The sequence below is a fragment of the Falco cherrug genome, chromosome 8 (assembly GCF_023634085.1).
Source record: "Falco cherrug isolate bFalChe1 chromosome 8, bFalChe1.pri, whole genome shotgun sequence".
Taxonomy (NCBI): Eukaryota; Metazoa; Chordata; class Aves; order Falconiformes; family Falconidae; genus Falco; species Falco cherrug.
In genome coordinates this window covers 41805980-41829372 of record NC_073704.1, presented here as the reverse complement: position 1 = coordinate 41829372, position 23393 = coordinate 41805980, and the positions used below count along the sequence as shown (strand labels likewise).

The 23393-nt window shown below is 43.9% G+C and overlaps 1 protein-coding gene across 6 annotated transcripts in view; it reads left to right on the top strand.

The window, feature by feature from the left end:
• Positions 1-23393, top strand: part of CACNB4 (calcium voltage-gated channel auxiliary subunit beta 4) — a 108899-nt gene that overhangs the window by 39877 nt on the left and 45629 nt on the right. For 2 of the 6 annotated variants that reach the window (XM_055718531.1, XM_055718533.1), the window contains exon 1: positions 2737-2987. The exons of the other annotated variants lie outside the window; for them this stretch is intronic. In XM_055718531.1, coding sequence (XP_055574506.1) covers positions 2943-2987 — 45 coding nt within the window. In that variant the 5' untranslated portion in view covers positions 2737-2942. Of the gene's footprint in view, positions 1-2736; positions 2988-23393 lie in introns of those variants that run through there. 6 annotated transcript variants of the gene reach the window in all.

Sequence of the window (23393 nt, the reverse complement as noted above, 5' to 3'; positions counted from 1 at the left end):
GAGCCAGACGTCTTCTTCGCTTGCTTTGGTGTGCTACCTCTGTTGGTTTCTGCTGCATGTTTCTTGGATAAATTACCTCATAATATTCAAAACAGTCTTTGATTTAGAGTTCCTCTGTACTACAGGTATTTATATTTCTGCATTTTAGGCACATGGCTGGGAAAAAAAACATATAAATCCAGAGGTTCCTGCATTTTTTTGGCTCTTCTCATAAGTTTCTCCCAACATAGACACGTAAAAGGGGTGTTAGATGTGTGTGTTTGGGTTGACTGAGGTTTGTTCTTTCGCAGGGGGAGCAGTTCAGGTCCCCTCCATCCCATCCCTTGTGCTGGTAGCAGGGTGGTGTAGCTGGTGGGCAGGGTGGGCAGGACAAGCGCTGGTGGCCCAGTGGAGGTGTTGGGGGGCAGGACTGCTGTGCCTGCTCACAGCCCTTTGAGCAAACTGGGAACAAGTACCTTGAGGTTGCTCAAGGGGGATTCAGAGCCCCAGCTCTTACTAAACAGCCTAAGTGCTATATTTTGGGCACCTAAGCTAAATGCTTGAAGTAGGTTTTGCGACTGTCCCTTATGTTTAGATCTTTTTCAAGTACAAGCCCTATTTAATGACCTGTGTGTATTTTTATAGCATGTTTTAGGGGCCTTTCAAGTTGAGTCATTAAATATATATTTTTAATAACCTCTGTGTCTTAAAAGGACAGTGTGAAATGTAGGTATTGGAAATCAAAGAGTGATTCCTCTGACTTCTGAATTAAATTATTTTATTACAAATTTACGTGGAGTTCAGACACTTTTTCTTCTTGTGATTTCATGGCCTTCTTTTTATTTTGAGCTGACAAATGATTGTGATGTTGCACATAGAAATTCCTTCTTGTTTTAAATTTTAATAGTCTCCCACCAACAATGTATTTATTTCTTTAAATTTGTAACAGCACAGATCTTCAAGGTGGGGAGAGGAAGGGACCTGCTCCGTAGCACAGGCCCTAAAAATTGATCCATTAATGCCTGTATAGGGGGTTTAATGAGAATTTTAAAGACGGTCTTAGAAGCTGAAATCCTCCTCCATCTGAACAGCCTTGCTCAAACCACCATGAAGTGCGCCAAAACATGCTTGCTGTGTTCTTCGGCCCCAGAGTGTCTGGAAGGATGACCCTTGGGTAGGAGGAGCTGCTGCTCAGTCTCTGGGGCTGTTCCACACTTGGTTGAGATGGCCAGGAAGAAGCAAGTTAGCATCAGTTGTAGAGGTAGTTTCCATCATCTGAACAACTGTTCTTCCAGGAGCGGTCTGACAGAAGTGCTGTCTGTTTGAAATAGGCCACTGAAAATCCATCAGAGATTCATTATTAACTACTCCTTGCTCTATTTTGTTTGTTGGCTTGACACTGGCAATGAGCTCATTGGACAGGGCTAGAGATGGAGTTGGTGGTTTTTGGAAGAGCTCATAGACTGAGGACTTGATCCCGGAAAGCACTTCAAGAGACCTAAACTTTAACTATCCGATTCTTCTCTTGATCATCAGTGGGACTATGCTTCCTCTAGATGCAATACTTAAGGTCTTTCAAACCAGGAGGTTATATGGACAGAAGCAAGGAATGCATGGAGGGCATAGGGGTAGAGGTAAATTGGGAGTAAGATATAAAACTTTGGGGAATCTTTGATATTGTTTTGAAATTCAAAAACAGATTTCTAAAACGGCTCCTACTGGAGCGCCGATGCTGAAGTTCCTGGTTCCAAGAATTGTATATATGGGGAAAGTAAGACCTTCAGCTTTGCTTCACATGTCTTTTAGACACTTTGCAAGTGATCAGCAGTAACTTTGCAGAACTAAATTAAGCCTTTGGAAGGAACAGTAGATGAAGCACATGGAAAAGACGAAGTGTTTGTGACTGGAGAGATGTCAGACCAGATTGCACTGAAGCTGAGATTTAAAATAATTGTTTTAATAAGAATAAGAAGTAAATTATGAATAATTTCTGTGTAATTATTTTTTTTTAATTCGTTGTTTACTGTTTTAATCACGTAGGGCTGTACACAGCACAAGTTCTGACGTTCCGGGAAGGAGAAGCATTTGGTGCTTAAGCATACGAGATGGGAAGTCAGGAGACGTGCAGGTGAAGGGCTGGCTTTGCAGTTCCCTTGCTCTGTGACTGACTCCCTTAGTCCATTAGCTTCTCTGGATGTGGTTTCTTCACCCGTGGAATGAGGTTTGCCCATCTCACCAGCATACTGTGAGGTACAGCTGCGCGTGGCTGATACCCCACGGAAGCAAGCCCGAAATGAGGGGTGGAACCAGGAACTTCAGCATCGGCGCTCCAGTAGGAGCCGTTTTAGAAATCTGTTTTTGAATTTCATTGTAAATAAGGCCCAACCTTGGATTCTTTTAATTCTTATCGTTTAGGGTTTGGTTTGCTTGTTTCCACACCTTGCGGGGAGTCTGCGGGAGGGGTGTTTCTCCTCAGGAATGAGCCGCTGTGCTCTGGGAGCTTGAAGAAGTGAGGCTGTGCGAAAGGAAGGAAAGGAAGAAGTGCCCCCGGTACCTGCGCCGCCTCGCTCCCCCTCAGGCCCCGCGGCGAGAGGCGGCCGGGCGGCAGGCAGCCTTAGGGCCGCGGCCGGGGGCAGCGGTGCTGGGGGGCGCCCGCTCGGCGGCGGCGGTAGCGGCGCGGCACAGCCAATGGCGGCGCGGCGCTGGCGCGGCGCAGCCAATGGGGCGCGGCGGCGCGGGGAGCGGGCCGCGGGGGGGGCTGCGGGGCGGCGCGGCGGCGGCAGGGCACCTGCGGCGGCGGTGGGCGCGGGAGGCGGCGCCGCGCGGCTGGGGCGTCCGCAGCGCTGAGAGGGCAGGCTCGGCCCCGCCGCCGCACAGGCCTCCCGCCGCCGCTCGGCCTCCCCCGCGGCGCCTCGCAGCGCCGGTTCCGCACCCATAGAGGCGCCCGGCGTCAGCGGACCTCCATGTACGACAATTTGTACCTGCATGGATTTGAAGACTCGGAGGCGGTGAGTGCCAAGGGGGGCGGCCCCGCGCCCCCCAGGCTCCGTTACCGGAGGTGGCGTGCGCCGGCCGGAGCCACCCGAAGTGCTCCCTCCGTTACATAATTCGCGGGGGAGCGGCTGTATTTCGGGGTCCCGGCAGAGCTTGCCATCGGTCAGCCGCGCCTGTGCTCCCGCAGCCGTGGGCAGGCGCGGCCCGGGGCGGGCAGCGCCGGCTCCCGCTCCCCTGGGTGCAGCGGCGTGGCGGGGAGCGCTGCTGCCGGCAGCGCTGGTGTCTGACGGAACGGCGGCGCAAGTTGCCGGGCTGCCGCCGGTGTCGGCCGTGCCCTGGGCAGCGTCAGCGGGGCGCGTTCGGTGGGTTAACAAAGCGGCCGTGCAGGTGCCGCGGTGGCCGAGGCATCGCCCCGGGGTGACGGCGTCTGTCTTGGCCAAAAGCAGCCGGGACAGGTTGGTCTTGTTCGTTGGGAAACGATTACCCCGTCGCCTGCCCCCAGCCTGGAGCAGCCTTGCTGGGAGGCTGGTGACATCCCTCACAAAATGGTTCTCTGGCAGCACGGAGGGTGCCCCGTTACCGTGGCCGGAGCTTGACGCCCAGGATCAGAAGCGGTGGCGGCGGTTGTCCCAGTGCCTTTTCCTTCTGGCCGCAGCTGTGCAGGAGCCCCGTGGGGCAGAATTACTCGGGGCGAGGGAAACTGCTGGGATTGCCACGGCAATGAACACGCTGTTCCATATTAAACAGGGATCTGTTACATAAGGTGTTGTGGCCAGCTCGTAAAATACACAGATTGTAACATAAAATAGAGTGTACGTCAATGCAGACGTATGTATCGTATGATGTGGTATCCCCAGGAGAATGGACAAGGTCCCGTAGCGCTTCAGGGGAGGCTTGTTTCCTCGCCTGACAATGAGGTCGTGTTGGTCTAGGACTGGGAAGTGTAATCTGTGTACATGTTGCCTCATACGAGCAACTTGGTTTAGAATCTGTTTATTTCAGAGGGAGGGGAACCACAACTGTGCAGAATTGAAATTCAGTACTATGCAGTAAACCGTGTTGAGAGGAAACAGTGTGTATTTGAATCCTTCAGCACTATGTATTTGCGTTATTTCAAAACTCTACTGCTTTGGGTCAGTTCAGAAATTCCTGCCTTTTTAGTATGTGTATGTTAATTTGTGTTGTGTGTTTTCTCTCACTGCTGCTTACAAGCTGCCGTGCCAAGTGCATATGAGTGTGTTGGTTCCTTTAGGGCTGTGTTTTAGGATCCAGCTGGATGTTTCTGTAAACCAGGCGTTTGTAAGGCAGAGCATGAATTCTTCGGAACTGTTCTCAGTTCTGAATCTGACTTGTGCTGGCATAGTGTCTTTCAGCAAAGTATTAATATGCTCTGAAGAAGACAAATTAGAAGTATATTAGCATGGCTGAGAACTCTTAACTTGCTGGAATAGTGGTTGCGGTAGAATAGATGCTTCATCTATAAAAGCCAGATTTTAAAGTTTACTAGAGAATGCAGATAAATGTCTAGTGGGATTTGGGGGTGCTTCTGAGATGCTTAACTCCATGTATTTCAGGAAAGCCCTGCTGATTTCTTCCAAGAACATTATTTGGGAAAAGCAGTTCTCATGACAGAAGACCAGAGACCTACCTGTTACATAAAGATCTGTGTTAGGCTTTGTACTGTAAGAATCGTGTTAGTAAACAGACGAGAGGAATGGTTTAGCTGTCCACTTTGAAGGACTGGGATGAAGAATTTGTTTCCAGGTTCCTTAATACTCAGTGTAACTAGTTCATGATAATGTTGTTTACAGCTTTTGTAATTTTACAGTCTCTCAGTACTTGAGAATGTTTTTGATAGACTTCTGGAATTGTGAGAATATGTGAGAATCTCAGCTTTCATTAACAAAAAAAACCTCAAAACCCAGACCTTCAAACCCTAAAAGCAATCTAGATCTCATGGTCATATGGAAAAGCTAGAGGCCATAAACCCCAAAGGCTTAGACACAATGCAGATAAAATCCCCCAAGTGTTTGTTTGCTTTATGCTTCTGAACCCTTAAAACATTACACCTTATTATTGTTTTGGATTCTGGCTCATGAATTGAGAATACTTGCTGAGACAACAATATTCTGGCAAACAGGTAGCCTGATGGGTCATATGAATATTATTTCCAAGCCAGAGAGAGCCAACACAATAGAATTAATACAGTGAAAAACCAATCAAGGGTAGAACACTGGTTCCCTGTGGTTAAGAGAAAATAACTGTGAGCGTACAAAGATTAAAGAAAAGGCCTCTGTATTGTTCTGGGGTTTAGGACCTGGAAGGCTTAGCCCAGGTGCTGTGCAGCTAGTGAACTGAAGGAACTACGAGCTTGTATACTGTATGTTCTCTTTCATTCCCTGAAGCGCAGGGAGATGTGATCGAGGACTTGTGCTATTTGCCATGCTTCTAGCATAAAATAAACCGTATCAAGATGAGTCATTCTGGTACAGTAACATCTTCCTAAAGTAGGCATTTGCCCTTATAAAACCCATACAGCCTAATATTCATGGCAAGAAATAAGAGGTAACATAACATTATATTTTTTATCCCAGCTTTCATCACTTTGTACGTGGACCAGGTTCACTCTGTCTTTTCTCTGATGGAAATCCTGGTGCAAGCACATCTGAAGTAGAAGAAAGCTGTTGCAACCTGGTGGGCTAAGCAGTGTTGGCTCAGGTCTGTCTCGGCCCCTGGCTGGGCAGGCAGCTGCTCTGGGGTGAGCCTGGCCAGTGTGGCTGCTGAGCGTGCTTTAGGCACTCTCCCAGGCAGGGCTTCCGTGGAGATGTAGGAGCTAAAGCTGTGCCTAGCTCTAATGACAGAGCCAAAATGAAAATCCACTCACCCTCCTTCCTTGGGATTTGCCCCTGCAATGTAAAGATATTAGCTAGCAGACTGCTTTGTCAGGGTGTATCTGTTCCTTATTGATGAAAGCAGAGAGAAGAGCAGCAGTTGTGATCGAGGGTTAACCTTTGTTGATCTTTGACAGACTGAAATAGATGTGTGTTGCCGAGTGCCTCTGAACTGCTTCAAACTAACCTAGTGGTGTTACAGTTAGAAATCAGCTGAATGGCACAGGACTTCAGATATCCATTATAAGGCTTTTTTCAGTAATAAACCTGTACCCGTTGTAAGTCCTGTGTGTACCTTTCAAATTTAATTTGTGTTGGAGGAAAAGATGAACCCTCAGTGTATGGTACTTACACAGAGGCACATGCTTGCTGTTGGAAAAGAAAGGGAAACTGAGGTAGCTACTGAATTTATGCCTAATATCTTCTGGTAGATAATATACAGATTAACTGATTAAGAGGACACTGTAGAAGTATGCAGGTGAAATTTTCCTTTTAAAACCTGGAACAAACGTGACGATTTTTAACAGTGAACAGATACCTACATTATTTTTGTAATTGAAGCTAGTATTATAGGGTGTTAGTATGTGTGTGTATATATAAAATATATGCCAACTACATATTTTTATTTACGTATATATAAAGAAATGAGTGTGTGCATGGGTATTACAATCCATTACCAGCTGTGATGATTAATGTGACGTAGATGCACTAGCTAGTGTGAGGCTTTTTGGAGGAGGAAAATTACACTGTTGAAGCTGAAGAAAAACCTACCAGTGATTGTAGACAAAAAGTAGTTGACACATTGAAAAAAAAAAAAAGAGGTGCAGAGATACGGAAGCAGACAACTTTTGCGGGCACCAGTACCCTTGTAATGAACCACAGAAACTGCAGGCTTTCAGGTGATGGAAGGTGCATGACCCTAGAGAGAACGATCTGCCCAGTGAAGATTTTTGCCTTTTTTGTTAGCCTGCCCTGTGATTTTGGGAGTTTTGGGGGCTTTGTTTTAGTGCTCTGGGTAGTTCTAAACAGTCACCCTTTTGGAATGAAAGCTTGTTTGCCTTGCAGAGAAGTATGTCTTGCACTCTTCATAACAAAAGAATAAGACATAAAACCCCACTAGCACAGGGGACTTAACACAGCGAGGTCTGTTGGGTAAGCAAATAATACTGTTTCACCTTCACAGCTGTGAGCTAACAGGTGTATGTCTGTTTGTGGCAGGGAAAGATCTGAATGCTGCTTGATATGTCAGTCCAGAATTTCCCAGTGCTTTTTGGTTTCAGTAAAGACTCCATCTTTTTCAGAAACAAACTTCAATGAAACTTTCTCTTAAGAAATTGCTTTTTCTGTAAAATTACATTTTCCATTAAAACACTATTTAATTGAAAAATTCTCTCCATGAATTAGCAACAAGTACCTCTAATGCGGAGTCCTTTCCAGCCCCAGCAAATGATCAGGAATGACACCCGCTGTAAGTAAGTGTCAGCCTTTTTGCACCTGCAGAACTATCCGACTGGTCCCTTTTAGATTGCTTGTTCATATCTATATCTCCAAAGCAGTCATTTCAGAGCAACACCTGAGCATGTGAAATGGCTTTCCGCACTTCTCACAAGGTGTAAGTTTAATGGTTGCCAACATGTGAGAGGCTTTATCTTGTGTACTTGAATCAGTTATCAGAGCTGTTGGAAATAGCTGCCTTTTAGAAGTTCAGTTGGTTTTGCATCAGGAAAAAGAGCGAAGAGGGTCCAAGGGGTGGCCTGGCACAGGATTAGCCAGGGCTGGGTGTGGGCAGAGCTGGGGAGCCAACTTGGGTGAGAAGCCCCTGTTGCATGGCTGTGGTGGTGCCTGTGTGGGAGCGAGGGTGCTGTGCAGCATCACTGCTCAGTGGGAGCCGGTGACAGCCTGCAGCACTCGCTCCATGTGCCTTTCTGCTTAATAATGCCAGTGTTTCTCGTTCCAGCCATCTTCTTCCTCCTTGGTTTCACGTCATTTAAGGTGACGTTCAATTTATGCCTTCATCTTCTGCCTGTCTTTTTTGATTGGATTTCTGTGTGGTACCTCCCTGATCTCTAAAGGAGGAGGAAAGGTGGTCTTTTCTTGCCCTATACAGCTCTGTTGTAGTAGGTCTTTTTGTTAACTGTGTTTACCTCTTTGCTTTTTCTCCAGCATAGTCTCCTGCTCCTAAGCCATACGTACACCTTCTTTTCATGCCTTTTCTTAGCTGTTTAGCCTGCATCTAACCCTGCTCTGGTTTCCCTTGGGCTCTTCTCGTCCCTGCGTCTGCAGCCAGCTGTCTACTGCTGATGCTAAAGGGGACTTAGTACGCCAGGCAAGCGGGACTTTTTTTTTACTGGTTTGTAAGCCAGGGTGGTGTGCTTCAATCAAAGATATTATACAAGTTCAGAGTCTATCACCAAGATTTAGATAAACGCTTTTGGTGGGACTCATGCCCAGATCCACAAAAGCATTTTAGATTATGAAAGTCCTTTGGTGTTTATAGGAACTAAACACTGGTGAGACTGACCCTGGTAGCTAATGTTCACACAGTTTGCCAAAAAAAGGGCAGTGAGAAGGACTGTGCATGCAGAAGCTTTCCTGAACTCTGTAGCAGTTTCTACAGCCCTGGCCTATCAGGGCTGTAGCAGGGAGTTGGGAAATTGTGGCTGGCAGCGCAATATATAGCATATCATTACAGCATATAGCATTATCATACTGGCAATATGTGTGGTGACAGATACGAATTTCATCAGCATGGCTTTAGGTCATACATTAGGGTAGAAGGCTCTGCTTGGAGTCCAGTGTATTGTTAACCAGTGGTACAAATTGTGGTGTTACCACATCTTGATGACAGCATGTGTATGCTGCAGGAGCCAGAAAGGAGACCGCTGTGATGCAGGGCAATATTCATTCCACTATACAGAAGTTTGATGTGACGTCTGTGTAAAATCCATGCTGATCTGTAGGTTTTGTCTCCAGTTATTGCATATAATTGAGAGCATTGCTGAGAATTTTTAGGAAAGAGGTGATGGGAATAGGAGGAAAATGCATTTAATTCACCACACAAATGGTCAGTGTCAGTATTTTGAGAATAGTGTACTCCACTCCCTTTCTCTAGTTCATTGACATTACTCTTCACAGTAGTCATTCCTTCGGTTGCTAGTGTACACTTTTTCTCAGGGCAACTAAGACAAGAACATCTCTGGGTGCTGCTCAAGTAGAAAAATGTGATCATAGGAAACCAAACCATGTCAGGGAAGCTCATATTCAAATATTGATTGGATTTCTGCATGGTACCTCTCTGATCTCTAAAGGAGAAGAAAAGGTGGCCTTTGCTTGCTTCATACACCTTCTCAGTTGTCATAGGTTGAGAATGGGATATAAATGAATTGTGTATTTTTCATCCTGTCTCTTTGGTGATTATTCTACAAAACTCTTCCAGTTAGTGTAGTTTTAAAGACTTGTGCTTTGCATTCCATTTACTTACAAAGTATTCTGCAGCATTGCTTGCAGTAACTGTAGATCCATGCAGAAGCTGCAGCCCAAAACATTGGTCCACTGTTTATATAGCGAATACATTTAAAGTGGCAGCTGGTGTATCGTGGCTTCTTACCCCTCTCAAAGGGAAATGACAGCCTGACGGGCCGTCCTTGGGAAGGGGTAGTCATAGGCCTTCACTTGCACTCTCTTCTGAAATTCATTCTCTGCCTGCAGAATTTGTCACCGTTCTGCTATCCCAGAGCCAGTTACTGTAGCGAGTTTTGTTATAGCCAGTTGGTTTGATAGAACATAGTTGTCCTGCAGGCAGCCGAGACCAAGCAGGAGGCTTCATGCAGCTGTCAAATAAAACCTAAGACTTTCAGTGGGGTTAGAGGGGTTTGGGTGGTTATTAGTTATATCGTTTCCACAGGTCCCGTCTGAAATTTTCAGGCTGAATATTGAAAGTTGGTAGTCTAGATCAGATTCTTGAGATCTGATTGTCATTTTATATGGATTGATGGATTTAACAGGCAGGGATGAAGGCTGCAAGTGAGAGTCAACACATTTTTCTTTTTTTTTTCCAGCATGCTTGCCAGCAGGATTCTCTGGTGGTGGAAAGCCTGGTGATACACGCACTCTTTACAGTGCACAGAGGAGTTTCCATTTCCATACTTGCAAAATCTTTGCTTGGTTTATAGGTAAAATTAATTATAGGGTAAGACTGCAGAGGGAACATGCCGAGTACCCAGTCGTACAGACCGTCTGTGAGACACTGAGTTTTCCTTGTGGTTGATGACAAGAAGGGAAGTGAGATGAAGACTGCTGAAGCTGCCCTTCTTTGGGAGATTTGCTTTTATAAAACAGTGGGTGGGTGGTCTTGTAAGACCATCAGTTGTGGGGCTGGTCATCAGTAGGAGGCAGTTGGATTTACTTTCTGTTACTCCTCTGAGAGACCATGGATGTGTACGTGAACTGAGAGAACAGCGTTTGCAGTGCCATTCATTTGTTGGTAACACTCAGCTTCTCTTCAAGCATAGCTGTTCTTTCTTTTTCATTTGAATTAGTTAAGTTTTCTAATGTTTAATCCAAAAAGGGTGAGTAATGTCATCAGGACCTAGTCATTCCAGGATCATTTGCCTAACTGCTACCAGTTATCTACTTGCTGTTTGTTTATGTAGGATTTTTAGTTTCAAATGTGAAGTCTGTCTTGACTGGGAACATAGTTGACAATTTCTGGTAAAAAGAGATTATCCTCTGCCCATTATGTTTCCTCAATTCTCACTGAGATTTGGCTTTTATATGATCAAAGCGTTTGTGTGTTTTTGACAGTTTCAAATCTCTTTTCATTTCTATTACTTCTTAATAGATTGCCTCAACTAAAGAATCATCATCTGCCTAACAATTTTCTTTTGTATAGAGGGCTGTCTGACAGGAGTTGCAAAGTTAGCTTGTTTTCTGTTCTGAGGTTTGCTTGGGTGTTTTTGCTTAGGTTTTTCCTCCTAAAATTTCCAAAGTCCTACTACTACCACAACATCAGCTATTCTCATCATGTCTAATGTTTTGTGCTTACATGAAAATGGTTTTCTGTCTTACTCAGATCCTCTGTTTGTTAAATGTGATGTTGTGATTTGATAGTATGATAGTCAAATAAAACTTTCAGTAAGAATCGTACATAATTTTTACAATTTACTGCCTGCTGTTTGCATAGAGGTATTTTTTTCAGCAAAAATACATTAAAATGGCGGGGAAAAAAGCTTTGAGTCATCTAAACAATAGAAACAATGAGGAATAGCTAACTGTGTTTTCAATTTCAACTGCAAGTAAGAGCTCACTTGATGGGGATAGTGTGTTTTTAGTAATATTGTTTGTTCATATAAAGGACTAAAGTGTGTAATTAACTATGGTTTTACTCCTGCTTTTGGATTCCTTTTGGTGAACTCTTGAATGACCATGGAGTGCAGCCAAAATGACAAGGGCTTCTCACAAATGTGCTGATCCTCGATTGTAGATTGCTTAAAAAATTTGCCAATGCTTAAGAAAATGCTGCTGCTGGGAAGCATAAACAGCTCTTCCTGGGCTCAAGGGCATGTGAGGGAGGAGTGTGGCTCTTGGTGCTGAAGGAACACATCATAGGAATAATAAATAACAAGGGAAGAAGCTTAACCTAGGATTTGTTGTTGTCATGGGTTGCTTCCCTATCTCCCTAAAACACATTCAGCATGTGAGATACTGAGCTGTTAGATTTTTTTCCATTGAGGATGTATTTACAGAGATAGTGGAGCCTGTTTTTAAAAATCAGCAACTTACACAAATGCAGATTATTTTACAAACAGGACAAGCCTGAACACTGTTCGTGGTCATTTGGAATCCAGTAATTAATTTCAAAATATCATTTAGCTGGCTGAATGCTGAGTTCTGTAGGGATCACAGGTGGTGTCAATATTTGCTTGCAAACTTTCATCACATCGTGATTTGTATTTTTCAACAGTACTTTGTTGCTGGTTTTCATGCCAACAGTGAACTGATTTCAGTTCTTGAGTGGCTCATTTTGCCATGTCCCTTCCTTCTTTCCGTGTCTTGAACATGTACTTATATTCAGGTGCAGTAAGTTTGTGCTTCTGCATGGAGCACAGTGAGGAGGGTAACAGCCTGTTAATAGGTAGGTTTCCTCTTTCAGGAGGGGTCTGTTGCTAGTGGGCATCTTGATTCTCTTCACTCACGACATCTTTCAGGTCATGGACCCATGCATGCCAAATGAGTTTAGCTGCCTGCCAGTCACATCTGATGTAGCATCATCTATATATGAAGCTGTTTGGGAGCATGGCTTGGAGGGAACTTTTCACTGGTTGTTTCATAAACCAAAGAAAAGAAGGATTGGACTGTAGCTCCCTTGCCCCATTAAAGCTTACTGGCTCATGTGCTGGTGCACTGGTTTTTCTCTGCATTACTGGACATCGGAAGGGATTTCTTCTCTGGAAAAGGCACAAGAGAGTGGTTCTTGAGAAATGAGAGGAGAAGTGGACAGCTAGGTGGGTTAGAGGGAAGTGCCTCCAAGCACAGGTAGGCAGTGTAGCATGTGCTGAATAACTTTGAGGCCCCCTCCTCCTTGGTCCTGCATCTTTCACTACCTTCCCTTCCTCTTAGGCTCTGTCTTTCCTTAAATTGGCTCGGCTCCTAACATACTCACTTTGAACAGATGATGGGTTTGTGTCTATATATACACATACATATGTGTATATATATGTACATATGGGGGGGTTGGCTCAGGAGGTCCCTTTCAACCTCAGCTATTCTGTTGCTCTATGAAAGTTGAAGGAGGACTTCCAGAGCAGAAAGGGAGGTGAGAAGGTGGCAGGGTGTGTGTGTCCAGCTGCAAGTTCTGATGACTCTGTCTTGTTCTCACCTATCTATCTTTGTCTAGCCCATGGTGCTGATCAGGTAAACTTTATTTTTGATTTGGAGGATTACCCATACGTCCAGAGTTAGCCAAGCTTTCCCACCCAGCACAGAGAGCTGGAGGAAGTCAGCAGTGCCTGATTTTGTGCACGCACAATGCGAGATGTTAATCTGCATTTTCTGTTTCGCTAAAGCTAGCCTTGTCAGAACGGGTTTTAAGAAAAGGGCTCAGAGCAGCAATGGTGGGCTACAGGGTCTACTGTGCTTCACAGGGCTGTGAGGATTTTAGTTTTCACAAGGGCATGGAAAAGCCGGAAAACCCTGGAGGAGGGTGATAAGGGCTCCTCTTCTGTTTTTTTTTGGGGGGGTTTATTTTCCTAAAAAGTCGAGTAGTACAAAGGCTATGTAAGTTACAGAGATGGAGCAATTTGGCTGTGCTGTTTCACCAGCATGGGGAATGCAGCCTGGCAGTGATTTGATTTATTACAGCAACATGGAAGAAATCATGAGGAAAAAATACTCCCTATCATCTTGCTGAGTACTGAAGTGGTGAAGTGCGCGTTTGAATGAGCTGTTAACACTTCATATAAAACTTTACAAGCCTTTCTATTTTGAGAAAATTCTGCTTATACCAAATACATTTTCTCTGTGAGTCCTCTCTTGTTGTTTTTTTCTGTGCTGGGACATTTCCCTGCAAATCAACTCTCTCGCTGCTCAGCTGGTTTGCTCTTTCTGCTTCCTCCCGTGGGCTGTTTGTCCTTGGTACAATGGCATGACAGTTAGTGATTGCATTATCATAAATGTCAAGTTTTCATTGAGAGTGTATTGCTGTAGATGCTGTACTAGGTGCTCTTAGAGTGTATGAGGCCGGGGGATTATTATATTTTTTGTTAATAGCCATGTCCATTATGGCCATAAATGAGCCGTTTGCAGCTCTTACTGCTGTGGGACAAGCTATAGGGTGAAGTAGTCAAGGTATCCTCCCGTTCCCCCTTCCTGCTTACAGAGCTGGGTAATCTGAAAAGCTCTGGCCTATTAGTTTAAACTAAGCTTTTTCAGAACCTTTCATCCTTTGATCTCCTACTGTAGCAACCCTGTAAATAAAATAATTTTCTAATGGTTACCCCCCCTTTCTGTTTCTTTACAAACTTCTCCTTTCCATGCAGGGTTTCTGACACTATTTTTAAGCCACAGTCTTTCTGTGATTGGAGTATCCCCTGAAGAATGTATCTCTCTTTTTGCCTGGAAAAATCATGTATTCCAAAAAATCATCAGTTAATCTCTGCTAAGGTGTGTAGGTCTTGAGTTACCACGATAAAATTTTATTTTGCAGAACAATTAGTGGTGCTCTCATCAGGTTCTGACAAAACAAGCCTCGGCATCGTTCTTTGGCAGAGAAGGTTAAATTATGACCAATGCAGAGAAAACCTCACCAAGGAAAAAAATCTGATGGCAGCTAGCTCTGCCTTGCAAAGGCTGCTTCTCTGTCAAACCTAGCAGCAGCTCCTGGCACCAAGGGCTCTGTCCTAAACGGCATGATGAAAGCTCAAGAATAAACCCACTGCACTCCAGGAATGACAGATACCACAGAAATATGTCTCCAAGTGACACCAAGCTAGGAAGAGAAGTACCTGTGATTCAGCAGGCTGTAATTGTACTCATCCTGCCTCCACCCAGGCAGTCCTTGCTGTTGACTCAAGCTAGGTTAATGAAAGGTTTGTCCAGTGTGGGGACACAGCTGCGCTACTGGGCATGATCTGCAGCGTGATCTTATGACTGTGAGCATGTTCTGTGACTTAAATGCTGGTGCTACACCTAGAAGAACTTGTCCTGCTTCCAGCTGCCTCCTGGTGTACGCTCTCCCTTGCTGATAAGCAGAAGTCTGTCTGCTGCTGTGCACGGTACCCCCTTACCGGACTGCAGTGTCAGATGCTCTGTGGACTCTGGCACCAGGATTAATGTATGGAATGCCAGACCCTCTCCTAAGTGTTCTAGTACAGCCTTTGAGAACTGGGGGGCTGGTCTTCGCACGTGCAGAAGGAAGTTTCAGCCCCTGGGAAAAAGGTCTCTCCACAACTGTTTTCATGTCTGAATACCAGAATGAGCCAGATCCGGAGGACATGCAAGTTTTCTTCCTAGTGAGGATCTCTTCTTTGTCCTGCTGAATGGCACCCACGCTGTCACTGTATGACTGTATAGTATTTCAGGATTTCCAGGCAAGACTGCCAAGACCCGGAGGTGGGACGTGATGCGTTCCTGCCGTGTGTCTCGGGCCTCCCAACCAGCCAGGGCTACCTTCTGAGCTACTGAAAGACTGTTTGACCTAGCCAGAAGCAAGCAAGTGGCAAGCACTAGTTGCTGTAGGTCAGTGCTGCAAGGAGAGTAAACCGGCAGGAGCCCCATGTGTGGTGGTCTCTTTATCCTCCAGATGCCTTGATCAACTTTGTTCATCTTAGATTTTATTTTTTTTTTTTAATCTTGCAAAGTTACTATCACCACTTTGTTTCCTTGTAGCGGAGTGTCAGGAGACGAGGGAATTGATCTGGCTGTGCAAGAAAGCTGCTTAGCAGAGATACCTGATGTCATTTTATGTGTGTACCTACTGGTGAATCCGGAACGATAGCAGTCTCTCACCTCACAGGAGCCCTTGTTCTTTAAGCAAAATGACCTTACTGATATGCAGATGTACTAAAAGTGTACTTGCTGAAGTGCCTGTTAAAAAAAGTGGGCAAAATCATTTTGAAGTGTTACTTGTTTTCAAAGTTTCTGACAAGATAAGAGAAGCAACTTCATCCCCATTCTAGTGCTTATTCTAGTTAAAATGTTCTCAAGACCTTTTTTGCACATCATAGAACAGGAATATTAGAACTTTGCATTTTTTATTGATCTCTTATTAGAAAATGAACAGGATATTGACAGATGGAAAAACAGACAAATGAATTATACTTTGCCTCCCTACGTTTTTCCACGCTAATTACTGTTGTCTGTTACTTTTTACTTGCTGTCCTAAGGAGTAGAGTGGTAGGAAGTGTTTTAGTACATTGTTGAATAGCTATTGTGTTACACCCTAGAGTGGATTTGTTTCAGGAATGCATTAAGTAATCCTTCCCTTTAATAGATTAGGTCTGCTATATGTAAACATACAGTATGAGTGGGAGTGTAAGAGGAAGAGTCACGGACTGGAATATTTCCTGTTGTACATTTGAAATTCATAGAGTTGTGGTGGATAATAAAAGTTGTTTTGCTGAATGGAATTAAGAAGTTGATTTAGGCTTTGAAACTTGCCATTGAATGACACTTTTTGTGCTGGTGCTGGCACTAGTTATACATATGCTGAAGATGTCTTACTGATAATAATATTTAAGAACCGTCTTAAATTTTCAGCTCCACTGCTCTGTTCTGAATGTCACAGACAAATGCTTCCTTTTTGGTTTGGCTTGGAAGGGACCTTAAAGATCACCTAGTTAGTTTGTTGGCTTAGAATTAAATTTGCACCTTTCCATTTAATTGCAAAACCTTTCTATCTTATTTTTAAACAAGAGGTGTCCAGTACTACTCTCCTAGCTCATTCAGGTACTGTATAGGCTTACATTGTGCAGGAATTTGTACACAGGGTTTTGAATGAAGTAGTGTGTCCTGTCCCCCTCCATCCTCATCCCATTTCCCCCAGCCCTTGAGAAAGCAATTTCCCTGTTACTTTGGTATCTCTCTCTCCAAACATGTCCTTGATGTGTTTGGTTATTCCTCTTGTTCTTTCTGAGCCTCTCATTTTCCGAGATGGTTTTTTGAAAAAGGGAGGTTGTAGCTGGTGCTGTATGTACTCTGCAGATAAAAGTGCACCCGCATGGGAGAATTGTTCAATTGACAACTTCAAAGTGACATATATTTCAGTGTATTTCATGTGTGAAGCACTGTGCTTCATGAAAGAGGTGTTACGCCTCCCAGTGACTGGACTATATACATTTGGAAGATGGAAAAAAAAAAAAAAAAGTTTGCATACTGTGGAAAAAAACACTTGCAGGATGAAGGCTTTCCTGAATACATTGTTACTACTTGAGAGTTGTCCAGAAGAAGATTACTACATCCAGTACTTCCTCCTGTGAACAGTTTCAGGTTCAAAATACTCAGGTTAATCCTTAGCCATTGGTTTTAAACATTTTAAGACCATGATGTCTTAGGTCTTTGACTACATCAGTGTGTGTCCCCTGGTGATGACCAAGTTTAGTTATAGTCATGATATCTAAAGGATGATTGTGACAGTAATTTTATTATGTAATATGCTCAATACTTAAATCTGTTTCTAAAATGCTTGGCTGTAACAAACAAAACTACCATACTTCCATGGATGACTTGTCTGCAGAAGGAAGCTTCTGTTTGTAAGATTTTTTTGTTCCACGTTCTCTGCATGCAAGTGGGAAAATACACTCAAAAGAATGTAACTTTGCACAGATATTTTGTATCTTTCTTCATAAGCAAGAATTTAATTTATAAAAGATGTGAGATCTATTTCGCATCAGAATTGAATATTTCACATTCCTCAATTAACAACAAAAAAATTAATAAATCTAGGCTACCTTTCTTCTGAATGGCCTGACCTCTTAACAGATACAGAAATCCTAGTCTGTATCCTTAGAATAACAACAACGATGTAAATAAATAAAAACACTGCAGTGTTGTTTTGCTGAAAACTGATCTGTGAAGAGGTATGTCCAAAACCATTACAGCCTGCTTTTCAGGCTGATTTTGCTGAACATTTTCAAACCAATCTGGCCTAAATAGAAATTACTTATACCCATTTACTCTGAAATTTGGGGGCAGAACTGAACTGAGGGGTAAAACCAAAAGGAGAGCCTAGGTTTCGGTGAAGCTAGACTAATGTATTTGAGGGAATTGCAGGCCAGAAGTCCTGATTCCTGCTCATTTCTTCCAGCCATTAAATAATTCCTCCCTTCGGTTGTATTGTGTCTTAACCCAATTGCAGTTGCTGCCTTACTTACAAAAAAAAAAAAAAAAAAAAAAAGCTACTTCCCAGCAGCTGGAAGATCAACCAGCTTTCCCCCATCAAACCCTTTCAGGAAGGAAATCAGCAAAGTGCTTTCCCAAGTGGCTGTCTGCCTGCCTGGGTACATGCTGCAGTCTCTGGAGATTGTAGAGGCATATGGGTTTTTTGGTTATTTTGCGTTCATTTTATTTTGCTCCTTTCTTCTAGAGCAAGTCCCTCTCTGCCTTTGCTCTGAATTGCAACAGTGCTGCTGACACAGAGCCTGGCTGTGAGAGGTTTTGCCAGAGAGGAGCTACAGCTGCCAGGAGGAACAAGCCAGATCCTGCTCTTCTCCATTATTTTCTCTTTCAGCAGCTGCTGTTATCGTTCCTCCTGTCAGATCACAGGGAGCTGGCCAAGCTGCTTGAGCAGCACCGTATGGGTCGCTACCTGAGGAGGAAGAGGAGTCGCTCCTCCCTAAGGCTCAGCACTTTTTTCCCTTTCACTTGTTTGGTATCTCTTACTAATTTAGTAATTTATTCATGTTTCAGTAGTGTGGCGGCTTGCACAGCTCTTTTCCAACTTTGAGGCCGACATAAGAGCTGCAACATAGAGATACGGAAGGGGCTGTTAGGGGCTGCAACTAGAGAGCAGTACAGATACAAATGTCAACAAGAAACAGCTTGAATCCTGGCTGTGCCTGTGATGACAGTGTGCTCGCTCTGCAGTTCCCTGCCCACAGCATGCCCTGACAAGATATGCAGTGGAGTAGGAACTTAATAGGAACCCAGGACTCCCAGGCCCTGTTTCTGGAGAGGGAGATACATGAAGCATGCCTCCAAGGAGAGGGCAGAGAGGGGGAGAGTCCAGGGTTTTGTACTCTTCACTCTACTGGTAGAGCTGGGTAAAAATCCTCCTTTAGGGATGGAAGGTGTGAGTACCCCGTGTGAAAGTGCTCAGCTCCTCCGTATATGCATGGAAGCACAGCCTGCACTGGCTGGCGTGCCCAAGCTGGGGACAGAGCAGGCTCGCTGCCCCCTCCCCGGCCCTGGCTCAGGGAGGCTTGGCTGTGCTTAGTGCCTGTGCATCTGTAAGGCCGAGGGAGAACTGGGGCGTACGTGGCCTCTGCCACTGCCAGTTGCCACTGGCAGCCTCTTTCTCCGAAGACAGCGCTGTGCTGGCTCGTCCCTTCAGCAGGGAGGACTGGCCGTGCTCCCGGGGGGCTCATCAGTTCTGTGGCTCTGTGAGTTGGAAGACATCACTGGAGCATGGTGTGAGGCCTCTCCCCCACCCCTGCACTCGTCCTCCACCTGCTTGCTGTCTCCACAGCTTTCCCACTTGCTGCCAAGCCGCGGGGAGGGATGCTGGGCGCAGGAAGGAGCACTGGTCTGATAACAGAGTACAGCAACACTGTGCCCTCCACATGGAACTAATGGCGCACAAGAGGATTTACAGAATGGACTGGGGGAGAACTCTTAAGTAATTGAATTCTCCTGCAGGTTTTGTGCTGCGGAAAGTAGGATAGGCGCAGCAGCCACTGCAGCTGAACACAGACCTGATCCCAGAGGAGCGTTCAACCCTATAGCTTCCAGGGAGCGAGCTCCTGGCATGGATAACTCTCTGCAAATGCACGTAAAGAATGAAATACAAAACATGTAGTTAATGCTAAAATGCACTAAAGAAAATGTGAGCCTTTGCTTCCTGCCAGCAGTGCAGGGCACTGGGACTTGTAGTGAATTATTCTGGAGCATGGAGATCTCTTGGTGATCTGTCTTCTGCAGTGGGTGCCATGAATGCATTAATACTTGCATAAGCTATGCTTGGGTGTATGTCCACCCCCAGATCTCTTCTGTTATAGGAGGTGAATATTATAGGTATTGTTTATGTATATTTAGATGAACATCATGTTATCATGACATGGAAGAATTTTATTTTAGGAGCTGCCGTGGAAGTTGGGGGCATGAGCAGTTTGTCTACCCAAGAACCAAGCCCTGGGTTTTTTGCTTTGTTTAGCCCAGGACAAAAAGGGAATTTGGGAAGTTGCTAAAGTCCAGCTGACTGGCTTTTGATTTACATCCTTCCCCTTGTCCTTCTCTTTCTTCGGAAGTGCAAGGAATGGTTTTGCATCTGACTTCAGTGAGATGCTTTCCTACCCAATGGGAACTGACTCGGCATAATATCAGTGTAAGGGTGGTTGGGAGGAAGCAACCATCTTCCTTCTTTGGACTTAGTTCCGTACTCGTGACTTTTGTATTCTGGTTGATGATCTTTGAATGTTTTTCCTTCTTTCTGCTGGGTATTTTTCCATACCTTTGACTAGGCTTTGACTTCACTCTAGCATCACACCCGTTCCCTGCCTTTTTGGTTATATACAGTGCAGATTTATAGGGCACTATCAGAACCCTTGACAGCAGTGCTTTTTTTTTTTTGTTTTTTTTTGTTTTTTTTCCTCAACAGGTATACCTCTTTTAGAATATCCAAAAATAATGGCAAAAGCTTTAGACCAAAATAAGGATTTTCAATCTCGTCAGATTTTTGACAGATTCCGCTCCTGACAAGAGTCTTTTTTTTTTCTTTCTTTCTTTCAGCAATGAACAATATCCAGGTGCTTAAGGTTTTCCTGTTTACTGCTTCTGTAGACTGGTGTTACTGATGCATGTGAGAATTTTGATAGAGAAAGAGGGTTTTTGCACAGAATGAGATTTTCACTGTCTTTCTCAGTTACTGCTTTTGCCAAATCGAAGAGATAGTGATTATAATAGTGACTTCTAAAGGTTTTTTTTCTTGATTGGAATGCTTACTGGATGCTAGTAAGAAGGAATATTAAGCTATTGTTTCTCCTAAGCCATTTAATTAAGAATCCATTTTGAGAGAATGCTGAAGGCAGTTGTTAAAAAAAGGATTTTTGTCTTTAAATTTCTGATTTTTAACTCTAAACTGTCAAATACACTTGTACTATGTAAAATTGAAATAGTTTGTTATAAGCTCATGGTAGTCCTAAGAATTTGGGAAAATATGTTCAGACCACGCTACGTACCAAAAAAAATATTTATGGTGCCTGGAGTTTAGATGTAGCCTAAGGTTTTGGCTGTTCCCTCTTCCTGGATTTGCATTTCTACCTAGCATAATTTAGTACATTTCCATTTATCGCAACAGGGAATATATGGAGAGACTATTTAGCCAGCGGCATCCCAAGATTTTTGAAGAATCTTTGATGTTTGTTCCTGCTTCTGATCTCCCAAAAAATAAACTGTCATTTGTTTGTTTGTCCTGTGTTTTGTTGGTCCTTCCTACAAACCACCTGAGAATATGTGATAATAACAAGGACCTCTTTAAACACTGGTGTGTTGTCAACGTGAGCTAACACCCAAATCAGAACAGATGCAGTAACACTCAACAAATATGGGGGTTTTTGTAGCAGTGGTAAAAAACCCCTAGTTTGTTGGGGGCACCTGTGCTCCATCGTTACTCAGCAGTGCTGTCAGAGCTGCAGGAATAGGTCAGAGCTGCTGTAATTGCACATGCTGAATATCCAGCCCTGTCACTGAAATCCCAGCCAGTCAGTGGGCAGCAGAGTACAGACTGTAACAACCTGAGGTCCTATAAAGTCCTTGGAGTCCCGGATTGATTACAGCAATTAAGTTGCATAAAGTGTTGCCCAAATATTACCTCAGTAGGTGATAGCAAGATGCTCTTTCACTTGTATTTTGCTCTCAGCACGTACAGTTTTTAAATTGCAAGGTTTGGGGGAAAGGAGTTGCTATTTACAGAGCGCACAGTACTTAGAAAATTAAGGCTTTTTCTTACTAAGATACTTCTAGCAGTATATAATAGCTTATTGTGAGTTCAGCAGCTGTGTGATTTTGGAATTTGGTCTTTGCTGCAAGAAAAATAGTAAGAGATCATGGCAGCTGAAAGATGGTTCTCTGGGGGGAAAAAAGAGTGGAAAGCACAGAAGAAAAAAAGAGTGGAAAGCACGGAAAGAAAAAACAGTAAAATGCTGTCTTTGTAAGCCTCATTTATTAGTGTTTAAAGCTGTTTCTAAGCCTCCAAGTTTGGAAGGTTTTGGAAGGAAGAAGCTAATTAAAAACACAATACAACACAACATACTAAACCTTAGCCCAAACCCTATCAGTTGCTTGGTTAAATTAAGCAGCATGAAATTCATTTCAACAATACCGTAACAGCATGTCACAATTCTTTCCCATTCGCTACACAGCGTGAATATTTTAAACAAAGTAATTTTCCTATAATTACATTGAAGATGTAATTCTGTTTTGGTTTTTTGTGCCCTGGTGAGACCCTTAGCAAAATCTGTGAGAGGTGGGCAAAAGCAAAGCGGATGGGATGACTTCAGAGGAAGTCATTGCCACCTAAATATAACTTGTCACAGCAGATAGCTGCAGTCCTCTGTGTAATAAATGGAGTTTGGCTGCCCACCAGGTTTCTTCAGCAGAGGATTATGAAGCATGTGCTATCTGGAATTTGACTTTGGTGAGTTGGGGGCCTGGTACAGAGGTGGAATACTTGGTATCCTACAGACCTGCAAGGTTTGTTTCTTTCGAACTAGTGGGTAAATTGCAAAGCCAGCCACCCATCTGCTGGAGCACTGTGGTGAGTGTGTGGTTTTACCAAACCAGCTTTAGGTCAAATTGTGGGACAGTTCAGCATGTTCTAAACCACTTCTGTTTAAAAAATAACTAGAAATATTCTGGGTTATTTTGGTTGTATAAAACCTGATGGTGTGGGAAGTGGTGACACCATGCTAGAAGAAAATCAGGACACTGTAATCATAAAAATCCTTAAAAGGATGTATGCTCTTTAATTTAACTGTTTGGATTAGGAAAAGCATGCAGTGAAAACAGACAGGTGGCTAGGATCTTCTCAACAATGAGGTCTCGAGGAAAATTCCACTTCTTTCTTCACACTTACAATACTTTGAAGATTATTGTATTGAACGTTCCTGCTTTGGGGGCTGAAGTCTTCTGCCTATGTTTGCAACCCAAGGAGAGATGCACTGGTTTTTTTGGAAAGTTGAGAAAAATCATTTTAGCCAATGAGTGAAAGGAATTACTGAAATCTTTCATTTGACACTTTCCGCCCTTTCCAGTAATGCCAAGTCAGCAAAAGTGTGTTGTGCAGAAGCGGTGGAAAGGAGGGAGGTGATGGCAAGGGTCCTCGCTCCAGCTGTTGCCTCTTAGCCATTTGGCAATGTCAGTGAGTCCCTTCCACACAAACCATATTGCGAGGGCAGCAGTTTGAAAACAGCGTCAATCTGGCTCATCCTGCCTACTTTGTTTCTGTGCCATCAACTTTTGCACTTGAGTGCCATTTATAAAATAAGGGCCCTTATGCACACAATCTGTGAAATAGAAACTGGAGGTCACAGCACATACTGAGAAGAATGAATGTCTGATGTCCACGTGCTGCTGAACAGTCCTCCAGAGGAAATAAACTTAGCTGTTATATCTGAGCTCTCTAATTTTTCCTTTTTCTAAAGGAATCAGCTGAAATACCACCCATCCTCAGGCACAGAAGAAGGTACAAGTAACAGATTTCTGCTTGGTCACTTCCAGCTCCCTCTATGAATTAGCTTTTCAGAAACAGATCACTGTCTGTTCACCAGCAGAAAAATAGAGGCAGAGGTAGAAAATATATTTCAAATACTTTAAATTTTG